This window comes from Stegodyphus dumicola, chromosome 2 (genome assembly GCF_044657685.1).
Source record: "Stegodyphus dumicola isolate Sdum_Otavi_A_Nest chromosome 2, ASM4465768v1".
NCBI lineage: Eukaryota > Metazoa > Arthropoda > Arachnida > Araneae > Eresidae > Stegodyphus > Stegodyphus dumicola.
This window is the reverse complement of record NC_140769.1, coordinates 12,744,253-12,761,641: the sequence shown is the minus strand read 5'-3', so window position 1 is coordinate 12,761,641 and position 17,389 is coordinate 12,744,253. Positions and strand designations below refer to the sequence as shown.

Sequence of the window (17,389 nt, the reverse complement as noted above, 5' to 3'; positions counted from 1 at the left end):
AGGGGTGTGTTGGGTAGAGGCGAACAAACATTTTTTCTTATACGCATGCATATTAATTATGATGGCGCAGCTGTTTCTTCTATTGACACATCCGTCATTCGAGCTTCGAGCGTATGGAAATGGTGAGATGTTACTTGCTGTGTGATGGTCAATACGATTTCCTGTGTGATCTTTTTATTCATTATTCATGTAAATAAAGTGTGTTGTTCTAAATCAATGGCTTCTTTACTCTAAATATTAGCCTCTGAACAACACAGCTGCAGGAGGTAAGATTTTGATATCCGAGCTTTCGTAGTTACTTCATACAATAAACGACATTAGTTCAAAGTTAAAATAGAAATACGGGGTCTGAGAAGGTACCAATCATATGCTATGGTAAAGTGAGCTAGCTGTGTAGGATTCAGAACTTCACGGATCTGAACATATGGAAAAAGTTGCAGAGTACAAAGGAATTAATTAGCGACGTTGACTATGAGAAATCCGGGAGCTACGAGTTCCTATGCTACAAGAAATCTGGGAGCTGTTCCTGTTCAGAATTATAAGTGCAGGGTCAGAAAAAGTACCAATCATATCCTAGCGTTAAATAAGTGGAAAACGAAAGTGTGAACTATTTGAAGGGGAGAAAACTACTCGGCACATTAAGAAAAAGTAATAAAACCAGAAGGTTATTGCTGAGACATACCTCACTTTACAAACAGTTGAGAACAAGTGCATGAATGTTTCCTTGTTAAGAAACAACATTCCACTTTCCATCAACATGGACCTATAACCAGAGCTCTGGGATAGGAGGTTTAAAGTTTCAGAAAAATTAATCACACTACTGTTCACTACAGTGTTTCCAGGGAAAGTGAAATCTAACATGTCCTTCCTTCCATTAAGTGGACACAAACCCATTGATAAAAGCTGCTGATGTATCCTGGGGCTATGAAATCAAAATTATGACTGCGATGAGCTAGAGTTGTCACACACAAGACTGAACTTTTTAATACTTTGTTTTAAAAAATGACCCTGAAACATAAACCACTTACAAACTTTACTTCCACTTAAGTAGAGCGAATTCCTGGATATTTTGGTTGGCATTGAGTATTTGTAGTCATTCGCTTCACTCATTTTCCATTGAAAATTCATCTAAAAATAATCTAAATGAGTGTACCAATCATATGGAAGTGTTAGATATGCAACTCCATTCAAGACCAAACAGAGAAATCGAAATGGTGTAAAATGCCTTTGCGACAGTATCATCTGAAATGTTTTATATGATGCATGGACATTTTATTATTTTTTAAAGACGAACACGTCCGCATAAGACTTTTTTTGGCTCCGTTCCATTTATCTCCTGCTTAGCTGGGTCTGTCACCTTATTGTTGCCATGAGCTTCAGGTAATATTTCACTTCGAACTATATTCTCTTGATTTGATGAGCCACATTCGCCGAAGTTAGAATTAGCACAATCACTAGATTTGAAATAATTGATTACTACAGAGTGATTTTCATAAAGCTCTTCACTTCTAGTTTTCGAACCACTTCTTGCACGTCTTAAATAGCTGCTACCAGTCTTAGATAATAACTCATTTTGAAATGCGGTTCCTTGAATTGATGAGTCGTATGTTTCAAAATTAAAGCTATCATTTTTGTAACTTCCACCCAAATTTGTTTCTTTGTTCAGATGAAAGAACTGCTTAAATTTAGATTAAACTAATTACCTTTTAACCTTACTTCCGCGGGTGCTGGTTGTGCATCAGCTGTTTCCTGATCAGTCGAAGTAAGCATTGAAATCCAGGGGCCTGATATATACCCACGTTTTCAATTTCAATACACTGCTTTGATAAGCTCAAGCTGTCGTGAGCACAGCTAGGAAAATGTTGTTTGAGACATATTAAAAGAACATACCTAATTTTCATTAAAAGGACAATAACGAATTTAAAAATGGTTCATGGAAACATAAGTTACTAAAGTTTCCATAAAGATTACCCTTTACTTTCCGTTACCGCATTCCTGATTCGATAAAAGATACAAAAGTCTTGACTTTATTTGTAAATTTCCTTTTCCACAAAGTCTAACTGTCTTACACGATGCTTCTTTTTACAAGGATTCTGTCACTAAAGACGTTTCACCTTTCGGCTCATCGCAAGGATGTTCAGTTTGTAATGGTGGACGTTGGAGATAAGAAGATTTTAACTTTCCGACCAAGCATGTCATTCGTGTTTGTTCAGTGGCTGGCAAACGTCCCTTCGTTTGCAGAGACAATTCCGTTTTGGTAAAACTTTAGGAGTCAACAACACTAACGACTCATTCCGATATCTGATTCTTAAACCGTACCTTAATTTTTATACAAAGCACAATCTTATGTTTAGGCTTTTACTGTCGATTTCATCCAAATCAGTTGTTTCTCTGCTGTGAATAGTTTTTAAGAAACAAGCGAGAGCCAATGGCTTCGTTTCTTATTCAGGCTTCTGTGTTTCTCTCAGAGGTTCTTTTACAGGCGTCTGCGTTTCTTTATCAAGAGTTTAATTTTCAGGCGCCTGTGTTCCTTAATGAAGCGCTTCTTTCTAAGGCATCTGTTCATAAAGTGCTTCGCATTCAATCTTAACAACCACCACGGTCTTCCTAGAAGGACAGGGTAGTTTTTAAATTTTCAGGAGTTCTTTTAATTTTGGTAATGCTGCTTGACACAAATTCTAGTCTATTAGCTGAGTTATCTTCATTTCTAGGTACATCAGCTATTGAAATCACAACCTCTTTACCGGGTGCAGGGAGTCATTACTGCACTTTCACTACGTAGCAAATCCAGATCTCTAACGGCCTTGTTTATTTACTACACGGTTGCCACTTATCCACGAGTGGGACCCACTGTTGAACTTTTCATACCATTTGCTGATTGAGCACATTCTGTTTCTTGATCAAATGAAAGGATTTCTGAATATTTAGTATGTGGTAACTAAGATTGGAAGTCATCACTACACTTTTGATTCAGTAGTTAACTTTGGTCCAGATGGAACTATTGCTGCACTTAATTTCATAACTAGTTGACTGAGAAATTGCCGTTTGTTCAATTATTTGTAAATGCAACAAAATTCAATCACATGATAGCTTCAATCGAATCTGATATTCTCAATAGCGTTTGCGATATTCTTTTGCGGATACCAGTCACTGGCATATACAATACACTAAAAACATGGTTAATTGAACTGCATTCTGAAATTCGCTGTTGTAACTTCCAAAATTGCAAAAGAGTTGTAGCTCACAAAAGGTCAAAAATTTATGGTCTTCAATTTGTCAACCTCGTGTGAGGTCCTTCGAATGTAAAATATGTGCTCCAATATTCTTTAGGTGCAAGTTTCGTGAAAATATGAGTCACATTTTCCTTATTATAAATACTGTGTTGTAATGACAATGACTAGTATGACAACTAGTCATTGTCATTACAACACTAATACTAATACTAGTCATTGTCATTACAACTACTAAATACTGTGTTGTTGAACTGCTATTTTTTCTGGCATTTTCAGAGAAGGAGACATATGCACTCCAAACGAACGAATTTGGTTGTCTTTTCTGGTGTACTGCATTTAGGGTGTTTTTTAACATTACTTTTAATTATTTCATTACTTGCAAACTCATTTTGCTGTGAAAAGCATTGTTTCTCCTTCTATTATAGAAGCAATTTTTCGAATTCGAAGGAACAAAGTTATTCCTTTCAGAAAATACACCTTTAATGTCAGATATAATTTCGAGTTTCAATTAGGGTTTCCTGTTCAGCGAGCCAATTTAACGATGCTTGTAAATTTAATCGAAGGACTTGATGTTAGTTTCCAGAGGTTTTTTTTTTCAGAACAAAATTCGCAATCGGAAGAAAATTTAACAATGTTCTTCTTTCTTAAAATATCCCTCCAACGTCCGATATAGTACCAGTCCAACGATTAGTGTTTCATTTATAGTTTTCTCCTCAGAAGCCAATTTAACAAGATACGTTTTTCAAGGTGCTTTTCATCAGATATAACTTTAATCGAAGAACTTGACGCTTCATTTCTAGCAGTTTTCTCTTCAGAACAAAATTCGCTATCAGAAGACACTTTAACAACGGTTTTCCTTTCTGAAAATACTCCTTCAACATTAGATAAATTTTCACACAAACGACTCAATGTTTCATCTCTTCCTATTTTCTCTGCAAAAGAACATTCCGCAATGGGGTATGGGATACATCCAAAGTATTCTTCCACGTCTCAATAGCGTTCCGTTATGACTTCCGGATGCCCTGGAGATTAGGCGTAATATTTCTTGACCTGTGAATGTAAACAGAACGTCACAGAAACATACAAACAATTTTTGGTGTCTGAACAAGAGAAGAAAGGCAACATCCTGCACTACTTATTTTCCTAGTAGCTTAACCTTCTACTTCCGATGTATGAATTTTAAATTTTACAGTTACCGCACATTAAGCAACATAAAATCAAAATCACTGTATTTAAATAAAAATAAACAATATATGTTTTCTGGCAGATACACAGAACGTTTCTAAGGAATATTCTGAAAATGCTTGTGCAGCAAGCCTACTTGCCAGTATTTCAAGCGAGGGCAAATTTCAGGGTCTGCAATCTTAACCACATGTGGGAATGCATTGATTTGAATATGGTCCAGTACAGGTGTTCTCAAAAATAACTAGGGTTAGTTTTTATCATCTCTACCCAAAACATTTACGAAGAAGGCATTAAGCATAATTATTCTTCGACAGATGTATTACATAATTCAAAATTAACTTTCTGAAAAACATTTCTATCTCTAACATCACTAACCAACTTCAAATTCCTAAAAGCGTCCATCAAACCTAACACAGTGACTTCAGAGGATGAGTCTTTCTCTCTAATGTCAATACTGACTCCCTCGTCATGTCTCCACATGTCATTGAGATCTAAGTAAGCAATATTCTGCTTTGTCACCATTTTCTTATTTTCTTTTCGTCGAATATCCTTAAGATCGTTACGAATAATTTTAATTATTTTATTACGTGAAAACTCTTCATGTTTCTGTTGAAAGGCTTGGTGTGCATTCTTATGTAAGCAAGTTTTCCAGTTTCTGATATTGGAAGTCAATAGCTTTGTCACTTAAATAATCAAATCGTTACTGTCAGAAATGTTAAAAGCACTTGGTGGAAAATATTTGTTATTCTTCGCTTAGTCTATATTTCGTCCGAATAACTTATCGGTTTAGAGACTGCTCCTCCCTCTAACTGATATTGATGTAGAATTTTCTTGGCTTCAGACTGTGGAAGATGTTGATTAAAAATTTTGAAAAAGGCGTTGGTTTCAGTATCCGTCTATTTGTTCCAAGCATCCTTTTTAGAGAAATTATCATTTAGCTTATCAATGAGGTATTCAGGATATACAGATATAGTCGTTTACACAACGTTGTGAAAACCGTTATTGTGAACATGGGCACGATACGGAGCATGAGTTTATTATATTTAGAAGACTTTTACTCATCTTCTAAATAATCATCTAAAAATCTAACTCCAAATTTAGAAAATGTTTCATATCCTACTCCAGGTAATTCTACCTCAAAATAATGCTTCAAAATTTTACTGCTTTAAAACTTATGCCAGCGCACTAATTGGAGCATTATTTCTAGTATAGTTTTCTTATATTTAGTAAGTATCGTCTGCGCTCAGGCAGTATCACAGCAGATTTACAAATAAAATAACACATTCGAGCAGAGCGTTCCGAAAATCTGCAAAACAAATTGAGAAATTTATTTTCTGTCACATGTTACATTCATTGATTCCCTTCATAGTCAATATTCCTCTATTTTACAGGTATAATTATTTTGACGTGGATAAGGTTTAGGTAAGATATTTCCATTGTTAATGATTCCTTTTTATTTGTAATCCTTTTGTAAGCGACACGAGCAATCTTTAAAAATCTGATTTCATATATAAAGTAAGATTATTCGTTTGTCTATAAACTAGAGCTGACAAGCATAAGATCGTTTTATCTCTTAATCTTTATGTCACAGGTTTTTTTGGTAAATGATTTCTTTCAATAAGGTGTGAAAATCACCCTGAAACCCTAACCGATTTCAAGATTTCTCATATCTTTACTTTCCACTTAGAAGGAAAAAAATTCCTCAATATTTTGGTTGATGTTTAGCTCTTCTACTCATAACATTCACTCATCTCAATAAAAAAAGTCATCCAAAGCAATGTAAATAAGAGAGTCATATTAGAAAAAACGGAAAGTTACAAGAGAAATGCAGTGTCCGAAAAGTTACCAATCATATGCAACTGTTAGGAAGCAACTGCATCAAGACCATGACTACAACAAGTGTGATGCTGATCACAACATATGTGAAATATAACATCTGCAGAAGAGAAGACGAAAATTGTTATATGGTCATCTGTTCAAATAACTTTCAGCTACAGAAGATAAGATTTTGATATTCGAGTTTCGCAGTTACTTCATATGATAAAAGTCATTAGTTCAAAGTTAAAATAGAAATATGGGGTCTGAGAAAGTACCAATGATATGCTGTGGTAAAGTGAGCTAGCTATGCGGGATTCAGAACTTCATGGATCTGAACATATGGAAAAAGTTGCAGAGTACAAAGGAATTAATTAGCAACATTGCCTAGGAGAAATCCGGGAGGTATGAGTTCCTATACTACGAAAAATCTGGGAGCTGTTTCTGTTCGAAGGTTTCAGAATTATAGGTGCAGGGTCAGAAAAAGTACCAATCATATCCTACCGTTAAATAAATGGAAAACGAAAGTGTGAACTATTTGAATGGGAGGAAACTATTCAGCACATTAAGAAAAAGTAACAAAACCAGAAGGTTATTGCCAAGGCGTACCTCACTTTACAAACAGTTGAAAACAAGTGCATGAATGTTTCCCTGCTAAGAAGCAAAAGATTCCATTTTTCATTAACACGGACCTAGAACCGGTGCTCTGGGATAGGAGGTTTAAAGCTTCAGGATTGTTTTGTGTTGCAGAATGATGTCTTTTCTATTGACAATCGCCGGATATTTTTTGATTAAAGATTGGTTCATTGGATCCAATTTTTCACAATAAAGATCTGCATTAAGAGTTTGTCCAGGTTTCAGCAGTTCAAAAGGAACAATTCCTCGAATACTCCACGAAACACACAGAAGCGGTTTTTTGGATATTAACACCTATTAAAACTGCCTTTTGCGTTTTGGATTATCGTATAGGACCTATTTTTTTCTCCAGAATCAAATGATCAAAAAATGGTTCTATATGGTGCCGTTGAAGCAATATGTTGCATGTGATGGATCGGTTGGCTTTGTTCTCTTCGAACAGATTAAGGGGGACTCAAACACCTGCTTTGCTTATTTTTTCATTCTGCTTTAAATGTTCTTGGTTGGTCGACCAAGGTTCATTAAGAGTGTTTGGCATTGATTTGCTTCCACTTCTGGCCTTAGCATGTTGTTGTCGAAATGCACAGAAACGACATTACTTTCCGCTCTCCCTATTATTGACAAAGTTATAGAAGTTTCCGAGAGCACATTTTCAAACTACTAAGATTTTTCGAAGCATCCGGAAATGCGTATTGTCCCCAGTACTTACGTATTAAAGCAATCACCTTGACGCAATTGGCAATTTTTTATACAACAAAAGGTAAAAACGTTACTTATGGGGTGAAAGCTGATAATTTTCCCGATATTTTTTAAAAAGATTCTATCACTTATCAATATATGAAAAAAGATACACTTCAACTATTTAAAATACAAATTTTAATTATCAAATAAGGATTATATAATACATTAAAAATAAAACACCTTCTTCGCTTAATTTTTTAGCAATTTTTTTGGACTGTTCTTCTCATCTTGTACTCAGGGGTTTGTTTTCGCTTAAAAAAACAGATATTTGCACAAACTGGTCAACTTGCAAAGGTCGGTATCACCGGCTATCTATGGAATGAATCTCGTTATTGTTCTTTTTAGTCATTTTATGTTAAATTGTATATTCTTGCAGACATTTTTTACCGCAGTTTTTCCCGTTATTGACAAATTCCGCAAGCGCTTTTTCAAAATTGATTTTAGGGCTAAAAAGTTTCACGAATTTTCAATAAAACCGTTGAAATGCAATATGAACAGCGCATATGGGAATGGCAACATTACTTGGCTGAAGGATTGTTATGAGCATGGTTACCAGAGTTTGACACACTGAAAATTCGGCGCAATCTACTAAGGCGGATGCGAGAATACGTAAGTAACCTGTACCTTTTGAACAACAATATAAATCTTGGTTGCTTTTGGAGCACCCAGTCTATAGGGCCATTCCCACTAGGGTTTATCTGAGCTAACGGGGACAACTAACGTAGCTGACACATCTCCAAAATCAGTTTTTTCACATAGGGCAACAAGTTGAAATATCTGAACTGCAAGCATAACAGAGCTAGTCGACACATGGAACTGTCTCTGTTAGCTCAGATCAACCCCAATAGGAATGGCCCTTACAAGTTCAGTCATTCCTTTTAGAGTGGTACGACTGTGTTGAGCACCTGTTCCGAGGATTCTTACAGACTTTGTTCTGCGAAACTAAGGAGTAATTGCCTTATCTGTACTCTTTTCTCTCTGGGAAATTTATAGGTTTTTGTCATGTTACACGACCTATTATTTATTTAATATTTATTAGCCAGAAGGGCTATTAATTTCGTTTTGGAATTTTGCATCAAAAACTTTAGATGTTTGTTTCACTTTTCAAATTGTCACCATCAATATAAAATCAATAAAATATCTGCATAAATGTATGTATGTTTCTACCACTGTGATAAAACAACGGTACCTAGAGCCATCAAATTTTGAATAACCTAATCCTCCACCAAATATGGGTATCTGGAAGCCCTAATTTGGAATTTGTTTTATGATCGATTTCATATTTTGCACACTTTAACGAATTTTTGATTAACAAATTCAACGATTTCAAAGCGAGCCATAGCAATGCCATACAGGAGAAAAAAAAAAACACTTTTATTTGCAGTGCCTCAGACTGTATCGGAAATTCTAATGATATGTTCCTTTTAAAACTGTTTTGCGATATTGCTGTTGAATTGAATTTTATAGTTTAAGTGCAAAGAGCATGATATTTAATCAATAAAGGTAAGCCACAAAATGTTAAAAATCATCCCTTTGGGTGCAATATAAAAGCTGAAAGCTTTCAGATTGTCTTTATTATTTTATAACAAGTTTTATTACTATTTATTTCAATTTATTGCTGCTCATATGTGTAGTTGATTTTAAAAAACTCCATGAACGTATAACAGGCAGCAATATAATTTTAAAAAATCAGCACCAAGTTCATTTAATATTCTAACACAATGTATGAAAATTACTGGTGGAGTGTTAGATATAAACCAGAATTCCAGAAAAATTATGGGAAAAAAGGCAGTTTTGTTTCACCCTGAATCGAGATCTTGAGTAGGGTGCAAAAACAGCGCAACTCTCTGAGTCTGCCTTTTCTTTTGTAGCCATGTTCTTAGTTTTCAGTTCTGGACTGTAAATGACAGATAGGCAGAATTCATCAGAACATAAAAAGAAGTATGTCAGCTAAAAATGCCTCCAACTGAATTAGCTAGTCCTCGGCATACTTTAAAATACCTCGGCGTCTATTAAATACTTTAAATAAAATTATAAATTGCCTAAAATTACTTAAAATGCTTTTTTGTTTCTTAATTCTATACCGAGTCCTAAACCGAAATTTTCCAGATCAAAATTTTTCTATGAATTTAACTTTAAAAAATTAAATTGTTTAAATGGTTAATATTTTATAAAATCTACTCAAGAAAGAGGATTAGGCGTATCAAAAATATACCTTTCTTTTTTATTAGGAAAAACATTCCTTGCTTTTCTCTAGGAGCGTACTTGAAAGCAGTTCGCACTTAAATGAATAACAGCAGCTAGAGGACATAAGACAGGAGAGCAAACTAAAGAGGCATAAGCTGAAAAAAAGAACTATTTCAAATTACTTTCAGTCAAAAACAGCCTTCATTTTTGCAATGGTTAACCATAGATATATTTCCATTTACAAAAGTGTTTTAAATGATGCTAAGATTCACATTTTTGTATTTTAAATTTTAAAAAAAATTCCAAAAAATACCAAATATTCTTTTTATATGTTCTTCTGGTTCCTATACTTATATTTAGAAAGCTTTTGTATTTGTGATACTAACCCCCAAATGGCAAAAATTAACCGAAATGCTTATTTTCGAAATTTGCAATATTTGACGTCATTCTGAATTTGCATTAGGAATTAGGATTATTCGAGACTTATTTTTTCCCTCTTTTCGGCATTCAATGACATTGGTTTATGGTTTGTTAGTGTCTCTATTTCACACAAATAATTTTTGAGTTTCCAAAGCATTAGAATCAATCTGGAAATGTAAAAAATCTTTAGCAAAAAATATTTTTCATTTTTAATTAATGCAAATAATACTGTTGCGAAATGCCCAGCAGCAGTAAGATAGCTTCTCTGCAAAGCTGGATTAGGGTTCCCAGAAAGTCGCAGGAAAATACAGGGTTGCCAGATTTGGCGAGAAATCGTCCATTTGGAGACATTTGGCAGCATAACTGGCGATAATCCAAAACTGAGTGAGAACATTCTAGAACCCATTCTTATCGGTTTTCCCGAGAATATTCTCGAAGGTAGGATTAAGCTATATATAACCCTGCCTGTACTCAGATAAATTAATGTAGTACTTGCTGTATCTTGAGTTCAGAGATTAGCTTGAGAAGGCGATCGATCGAATCGGGAGCTGTACTTTGGTGCTTTGGCGTAAAGGTGTCTTCATCGATATAGCCTTAGGGCTGTGTTGCTGATTGTTTCAGCGTGTTTATCGTAGTTTTTCGATAACTGTAAACGTGTCTTTAAAACTATGCTCTAACTGTCTTGGGTAATAAATTGTGCTTTGATGCTTCGTCACGTGTTATCATCAATCACTCCAAATCCACGAACCCGTAGAACTCAACAATATTATGATTTGGGCATGTGCTAGTACTGAAGCCTGTCACCGTTTCCTAGAATATGAATTACATTACATTATGCAAATAAGACCACCATTTTGAAAAAAATTGTATTGCTCAATATTCTTTACAATAATCTGCATTCATATGCTTTTCATATTAATATACATACCTTTTTCTAAAAGCTATTTTATTTTTAGTTACTCGCAAATGCAAACATTTCGCTCTTCAATTTGTATACGGCCATTAGATAGCATTCTCGAATTTAATATGAAATATCTTGGTCAATTTTTGTCGAGCGGGAGTCAAACCTTTTCTGTTTTACTTTTTATTGGGAGTATAAGTTGCCTAAGCGTTAAGCATAGGAAACGGAGGAAGTGTAAAAAGTAAGATTTCGTATCTTATGTAAAATATACTTCTTTCAAAAATTTAAAAATACGAATCTTCTAGTCATTTCAAATATTTTGGTACCGGAAATATATTTTCATGGCCGGATAAAGAATTCTGCGGACACGTTGTTACTAGTAAATTTTAAGCTTAGCAGTATTTCCGTGAGTTTATATCTCATTCTATTTTCATGGACTAATACGAAGAAAATAGATTGAATATCTTTCGCTTGGAAAATGCAAGATTATATATACCATAGAGGATCTAATTATCTAATTGGAGAAGTGAAGGTTGTTCTAGAAGGATAAACGAAGTTAGCAATCCTTCTTGGAGCCTTTACTTAAATTTTAGAACTCTTTGACATTTCAGCTAATAAAATGTTCAAAGAAAGAATTCAAACGTTTTTGGCAGAGTAAATAGCTAGAGATGATTGGTTTAGTTTATGTGATTATGGCAAAGCCTATCTGCCTGGAGGATGCCTTCTTGGAGAACTTTCTAAAGAACTGACTCGTATACAGGATACGATACACATGTAGAAAACAACAAAAACGCCCATGCTGCCATCCCGTTCGCGGGATTCGAACCTCGGACAGAACTACCCGTGTTCAGCAGCCCTACCACTCAGCCGCCGAAGGGCCATGCTGTATGTTTAAAGAAAAAGATACTTGCGCGTGTTGGTTATTACTGAAATTACAAGCTTGTGGTCGTGTTTTTTTTTTTTTTTTTTTTTTTTCAGTATTTTATATGAAAAAAATTTATTTTTTGCATTTAATTTATTTTTTTCAAAATAAATTTTTTGCATTTAGCAATTTTGTTTGGAATATAATTTTTACGTACATATAAACTATGTAAATTTTTTGACAGTTTACACTGATAAGATTTGTTACGATTTTTACAAACTTAAAAAAAAATTCATGATGGTAATTAAGTTTTAATGATCAGAAAGTAAATGATTTAGTATTTGTTTTAAATTTATTTAGGAAGTCTAATTTTCCAAGCATGTTCTTATAGCCCATGTATTTCACAATGCTTTCTTGTTGAACCCTCTGACAAACAATGTCTCTCTAGATCTTCTGTGTCCCTACTTGTGGGCTAAATAAAGTGCCTACAAAAGGGAAATATAAATAAGAACCAATTTCATTTAGAAATCTCACACCTTTAATCTTAAGAATAAAATGTACCAAACATTTATTTTCTAGGCAGATATCTACGCCAGCTTGACACTTCCGATGGAAATAAAAATTTCCTTTCGACTACGATAAGATTTTTCTGAACAAAACATTCCTAGTAATAAAAAAAGAAGCAAAATAAAACATTGAGACTTTAAAGACATTTTAGAGTTAATAGTTACTTTGAAATCAACACCGCTTTTATGAGCGATAAGAACAATATATTTATTTTAATAATGGCCACTAAGCAACCCTGCAGCATATAGCTTTCTGTAGAAAACTGTTGGCAAGTATTGTCCTAGGCCCACCAGCAGATGGAGCAGTAAAAGTCACTTAACACTGGTAGTTTTTTCTGAGGTTCGAGTTTTGGAGCGAACTGGCTGGTTACATAGGCGTTTTCGTGGATTTCTCCATACGTAAACGCGGATACGATTTGCCATGCCATGTAGGCTCCTTACTCTTAATGGCGGAGTAAAAAACCATAACGATGTTGTCTCTTCCCTTATGCAGAGAGCCCTTGTATGCTTTGTCATAAACCTCCGAAACTTCTTGATTGTACTCTTTCCCGTAATTTACTTACCATATGCTTGAAGTTCGCTTGCTAGAGTCACAGAGTGGTATCTCCCATTGATGTCAAGATAAATCGCCAGCAAAGCATTGTTCTCTCCCAGAATCAGAAGAGTAATTGTTGTTGTATTTATAATAATCGCTGAAAACATCAAGGCAGACAGAAGATTTCTCTGTGGGGGAAAAAATGAAAAGGTTCAAACAAAGCAGAATGAGCTTTCTGATAAAAAAAAAACATTCATCAATAGTTCAGCAGAATTTTTTCAATGTTGTTTTATTATTTGAATCAAAAATGGTCTATAAAGTCCTTTGGCGAGACCCCGGCGAAGAAGCCGGTTGCATGACAGGAGTCATAGATTTTACATATACAATGTTAATTCGAGCAAATTAAAACCTTCTACAAAGACAGCTTTTCTGTTATGCAGATAACATTGTTATGCTTTGCCATAACCAATTAACAAGCTATTAAGAATTTTACTGTTGCACTTTGCAGTAAAAACATCCTAAGAGTTCGTTAAAAAAATTCAGTCATGTTAGGCGTGAAATGTTTACTTACTTTTAACATGTGCTTTGCAGAAGCTTTTCTGAGATTCTTCCATATCTGTGAAGATATGCCAAGCGCAGCCCCGAAGGAGAAATTCTGAAATTGCATAAAACATTTTATGATTAGGGAATTTTTGTTGTATTAGCTCTGGTGTTGTGGCCTTTTCATACGAGTGAACTTAAAATGTTATCATACACATGCTGATGCGTAATACTCCCTGCTAAATCAGATCCAACATTGAAAGATTTATTTTTCTTCTTTTCTTAATGGCAGGCACTAGCCATTTTAAACCTTGGCCACTAGTAAGGCCAAAAGCTTCAGTCATTTTATTAAAGAGGAACTTACCAGACGTCCAATGTTACATCCTAGAAAGGGACAGACAATTTACATTAATGCCTTCTCCGGGATTCGAACCTGGTCACTTCGGTACGACTGTCAGATCAAAGAACATGAATGGTATTCTGTGAAATGAATTTGAATGAGAATCTTTGGTCCGAGTGACTAACCACATTCCCGTCTGGACAGCCCAATTCATTGAAAATTATATAAAAAGATTTTCCTTGTTAATAATTTAAAACAGACTAGCAATAATGTCTGTTTTTTGGGGGGCAGAAGGCAAGTATGCTTTAATGCAAGTTTTGTTTTGGGGTATTTACACCACTTAACAGATTCTTTTTTCCGTCATATTATGACAAAAAATAAGCATATTTTTGATAAACATTTTTATGAAGAAAGTCATTATATAAACCCAAATCAGCAGTCAGAACTATTACAAGTATTGAATTTATTGATTTATGCTAATTTTTATTTTCATCGTAAAAAGCACCACATATTTCCTTAAAGTTGGCTTTTTTCGAACAAGTAAGCGAACTGGAAAACACACTTTACAAAAATAGATGTCAGAATTTAAAATGTTTTATTGTTATTACATATCTGTTCGATTCCAAAGAAGAATTATTAATATCGAGAAAGAAGGATTATTAATATCAAGTTCATAAAAGTTCCAAATTTGCGTTAGATTATCTATACTTTCCGTTTCTTCATCACTAGAGAAGTCAGACAACAAACTGTCATTACTTCCAGAATCATTTAGTGAAATTTCAGATTCACTATCTGAGTCAATATCAGAGTTATATCTTCAGTTATAAGCTTCTCATTATCATTCATTTCTTCTTTTATTTTAGCTCCAAATTTAAAACAAATAGTATTCGCAGTAGCCGGAACACCGGAGCTAGTGAAAAGAAATTTCGCGCCTTTATTTGCGTAAAAGAATTCAGTAAAGCCTAACCTTGAAACCAGTTGTTTTGCAATTCTAACTTTACTGGACTACTAGCGCCATCTGTTAGAAACATTACACACTAAGCAAGCAAAAAATTCGGGCAAATCAGTGTATTAGACTAGAAAAAAGTTTTGCCTGAGCGCCGCTCGGGAAAATCAAAAAAGTGCCATTTACAAGTACCCGAACGGCGTTCGGGCAAAATTGGGAAGTGGTTAATGCAACCAGCTTGAAGCAGACTGGCAATTTTTCACAGAAGAAAAAATGTGTACTGATTTGTAATAGCGAAAATGTAATATATATATGTATATAAATTTGGCATTTAATTATGAATTCATAACAAAAATCAATCACCAAAACTATTTACAAGTGAATTTTTTTGTTTTGTTCTGGTGGAAATTTAAAGGCAATAGAGTTAAGAATGTGATTATTTTTATTGGTAATTTTGCAACAAAGTACTAAATTTTTTTACAAATATTACCGCAGTTTCTTCAATTGCATGTTAATTCTCCATCAGAATATATTTTAAAATTGAATTTATAACAAAAGATACCATGATCTATCTATAAAATCCGTTGTAACTTAAAACCAAAAAGACGAGCATAAAAATGGCTAAGTTGCTTGCTAAAACTGAAGACTTGTTTAACGCTCTACTGCCAGAACGGGTGGATTATGAACATTTTGGCGATTTCTATCATGGTGGTTATTCGAAGAGTAGTAAATGCTAGTTTTTTATGGTGTGATATTCATTTTAATGTAAAAACAATAAATAGACGCATAATTTGAATCTTTTCCGGAATAGGACAATTTATCCGAAAGATTTTTATAATTCTACAAGTAAACAGTTTAATTGTCAGCTTATTTTCACTATGGTCAAATTTTTTAAATATAAAGTATCACTCTTAAGTTAATCATTTCAATAAACAGAGAAGGAATTACTTGGAAACATACTGATTGATATAAGTAGATGAGATGGGACACCAGAATTTCACCATATGTTGTACAAGTATAATTCCACCACTTTACTGTAAAGCTCCGCTCCAGTTTTGAGGGAAAACATAACAGAGGGTGGTCTAAGGATCTCCTACCCTAAACACTCGTCAGCACTTTAATCGGCTCCTTGTGTATTTGGATTGCCGCCTAGCCGCACAGACACAACCTGCTTACTTTTCCGAGATTCCAACCAATGCCCATCACTATGGCAGTTTGCGTCACTGACCACTATACAGTTTGGGCAGCTTACTTTGAAAACAAGAACACTTATAACAGATATGATCGACTATGAAGGTGAGAAAAAATATTTCAGTAATCGAATTTAATAAAACAAATGTCCTTTGAGGAAAAATCATATACATTTAGCAACAAGTCTGTCGCGAACGCAACTCTTAGTGTTTATATGTAAATATGATAGCGAAGTATGCAGTTGTCACACAACTAGTTGGTCATTTGATCGATAGCTTAAGGCAAAGTGCGTAAGGGCAGTTCCATTCATTTTTACATTGTATCTCCATACCGTGTTCTGTCTTACATAAGTAACTTTTTTCTAAGTGTGCATTCACAGCTTCAAATAAAAAGCTTTTTGTTTGGAAAAATGCAGCAGCTTTTTTACTTGATGGTGAACTGAAAATTGTTACCATTTTGAATTTAAAAAAATGTAAACTTTCAGATTTTAAAGTTTGTCAGAAAATAACGTTTGTTAACGTCTTGTGTGTTACTTTTATTTATTAAATATCATGTTCTTCGCCCTTAAACCATAAAATTTAATTCAACAGCAATATCACAAAGTAATCTTAAACAAGGATATCTTTAGAATTTCCGATAAACAGTCTCGCAAGCTGGAGATAATTTTCCATACAGTGTTACCATTGCTGGCTTTGATATCGCTGAGTTTGTTAATCAAACATTCATTAAACTTTTACAAAATATGAATCAGATAATAAATTAAATTCCAAATTTGGGCTTCCGAATGCCCATATTAGTGTGGAGGACTACGTTATTCAGAATTTGGTATCTCTAGCTACCGTTGTATTTTCACAATGCGAGAAACATACATACGTTCATGCAGATATCTATATATACAAATAATGTATATATATATATACATTATATATAATGCAAATATAATGCAGGGCTCTAACAGACGGGGTGGCAACAATTTGAAAAATGAAACGCTATTTATAGGGAACCAACGCAAAATGCCAAAACGAAATAGCTCTTCTGGGCAAATTGCCCCTTTGAGCTAAAAAGAGATTTCTTAACGAACGGAAAAAATAAAAATACTTCCCATTTCTTATTACTAACTTTTGGTTACGGTTTAAGGATTTCTGTGTAGTGTGGCGACAAATGCCAGCAAACTTGGGGATTAATATCTGATAGTCGATAAAACCAATAAGTACTTTGCCATATATAATAACGGTTGAATTAATGACTAGTGAATAATTCTTGTACAGACAAAATTTGTATTTTGAATAGT

At 34.2% G+C, this 17,389-nt stretch overlaps 1 protein-coding gene across 1 annotated transcript in view; it reads right to left on the bottom strand.

Annotated features, from left to right (window-relative positions):
- Positions 1-17,389, bottom strand: part of LOC118191138 (uncharacterized) — a 227,958-nt gene that overhangs the window by 202,088 nt on the left and 8,481 nt on the right. The window contains exon 2 of the mRNA XM_085810449.1: positions 13,110-13,269. Within this exon, the coding sequence (XP_085666575.1) occupies positions 13,110-13,112 (3 nt within the window). The 5' untranslated portion in view covers positions 13,113-13,269. The remainder of the gene's footprint in view (positions 1-13,109; positions 13,270-17,389) is intronic.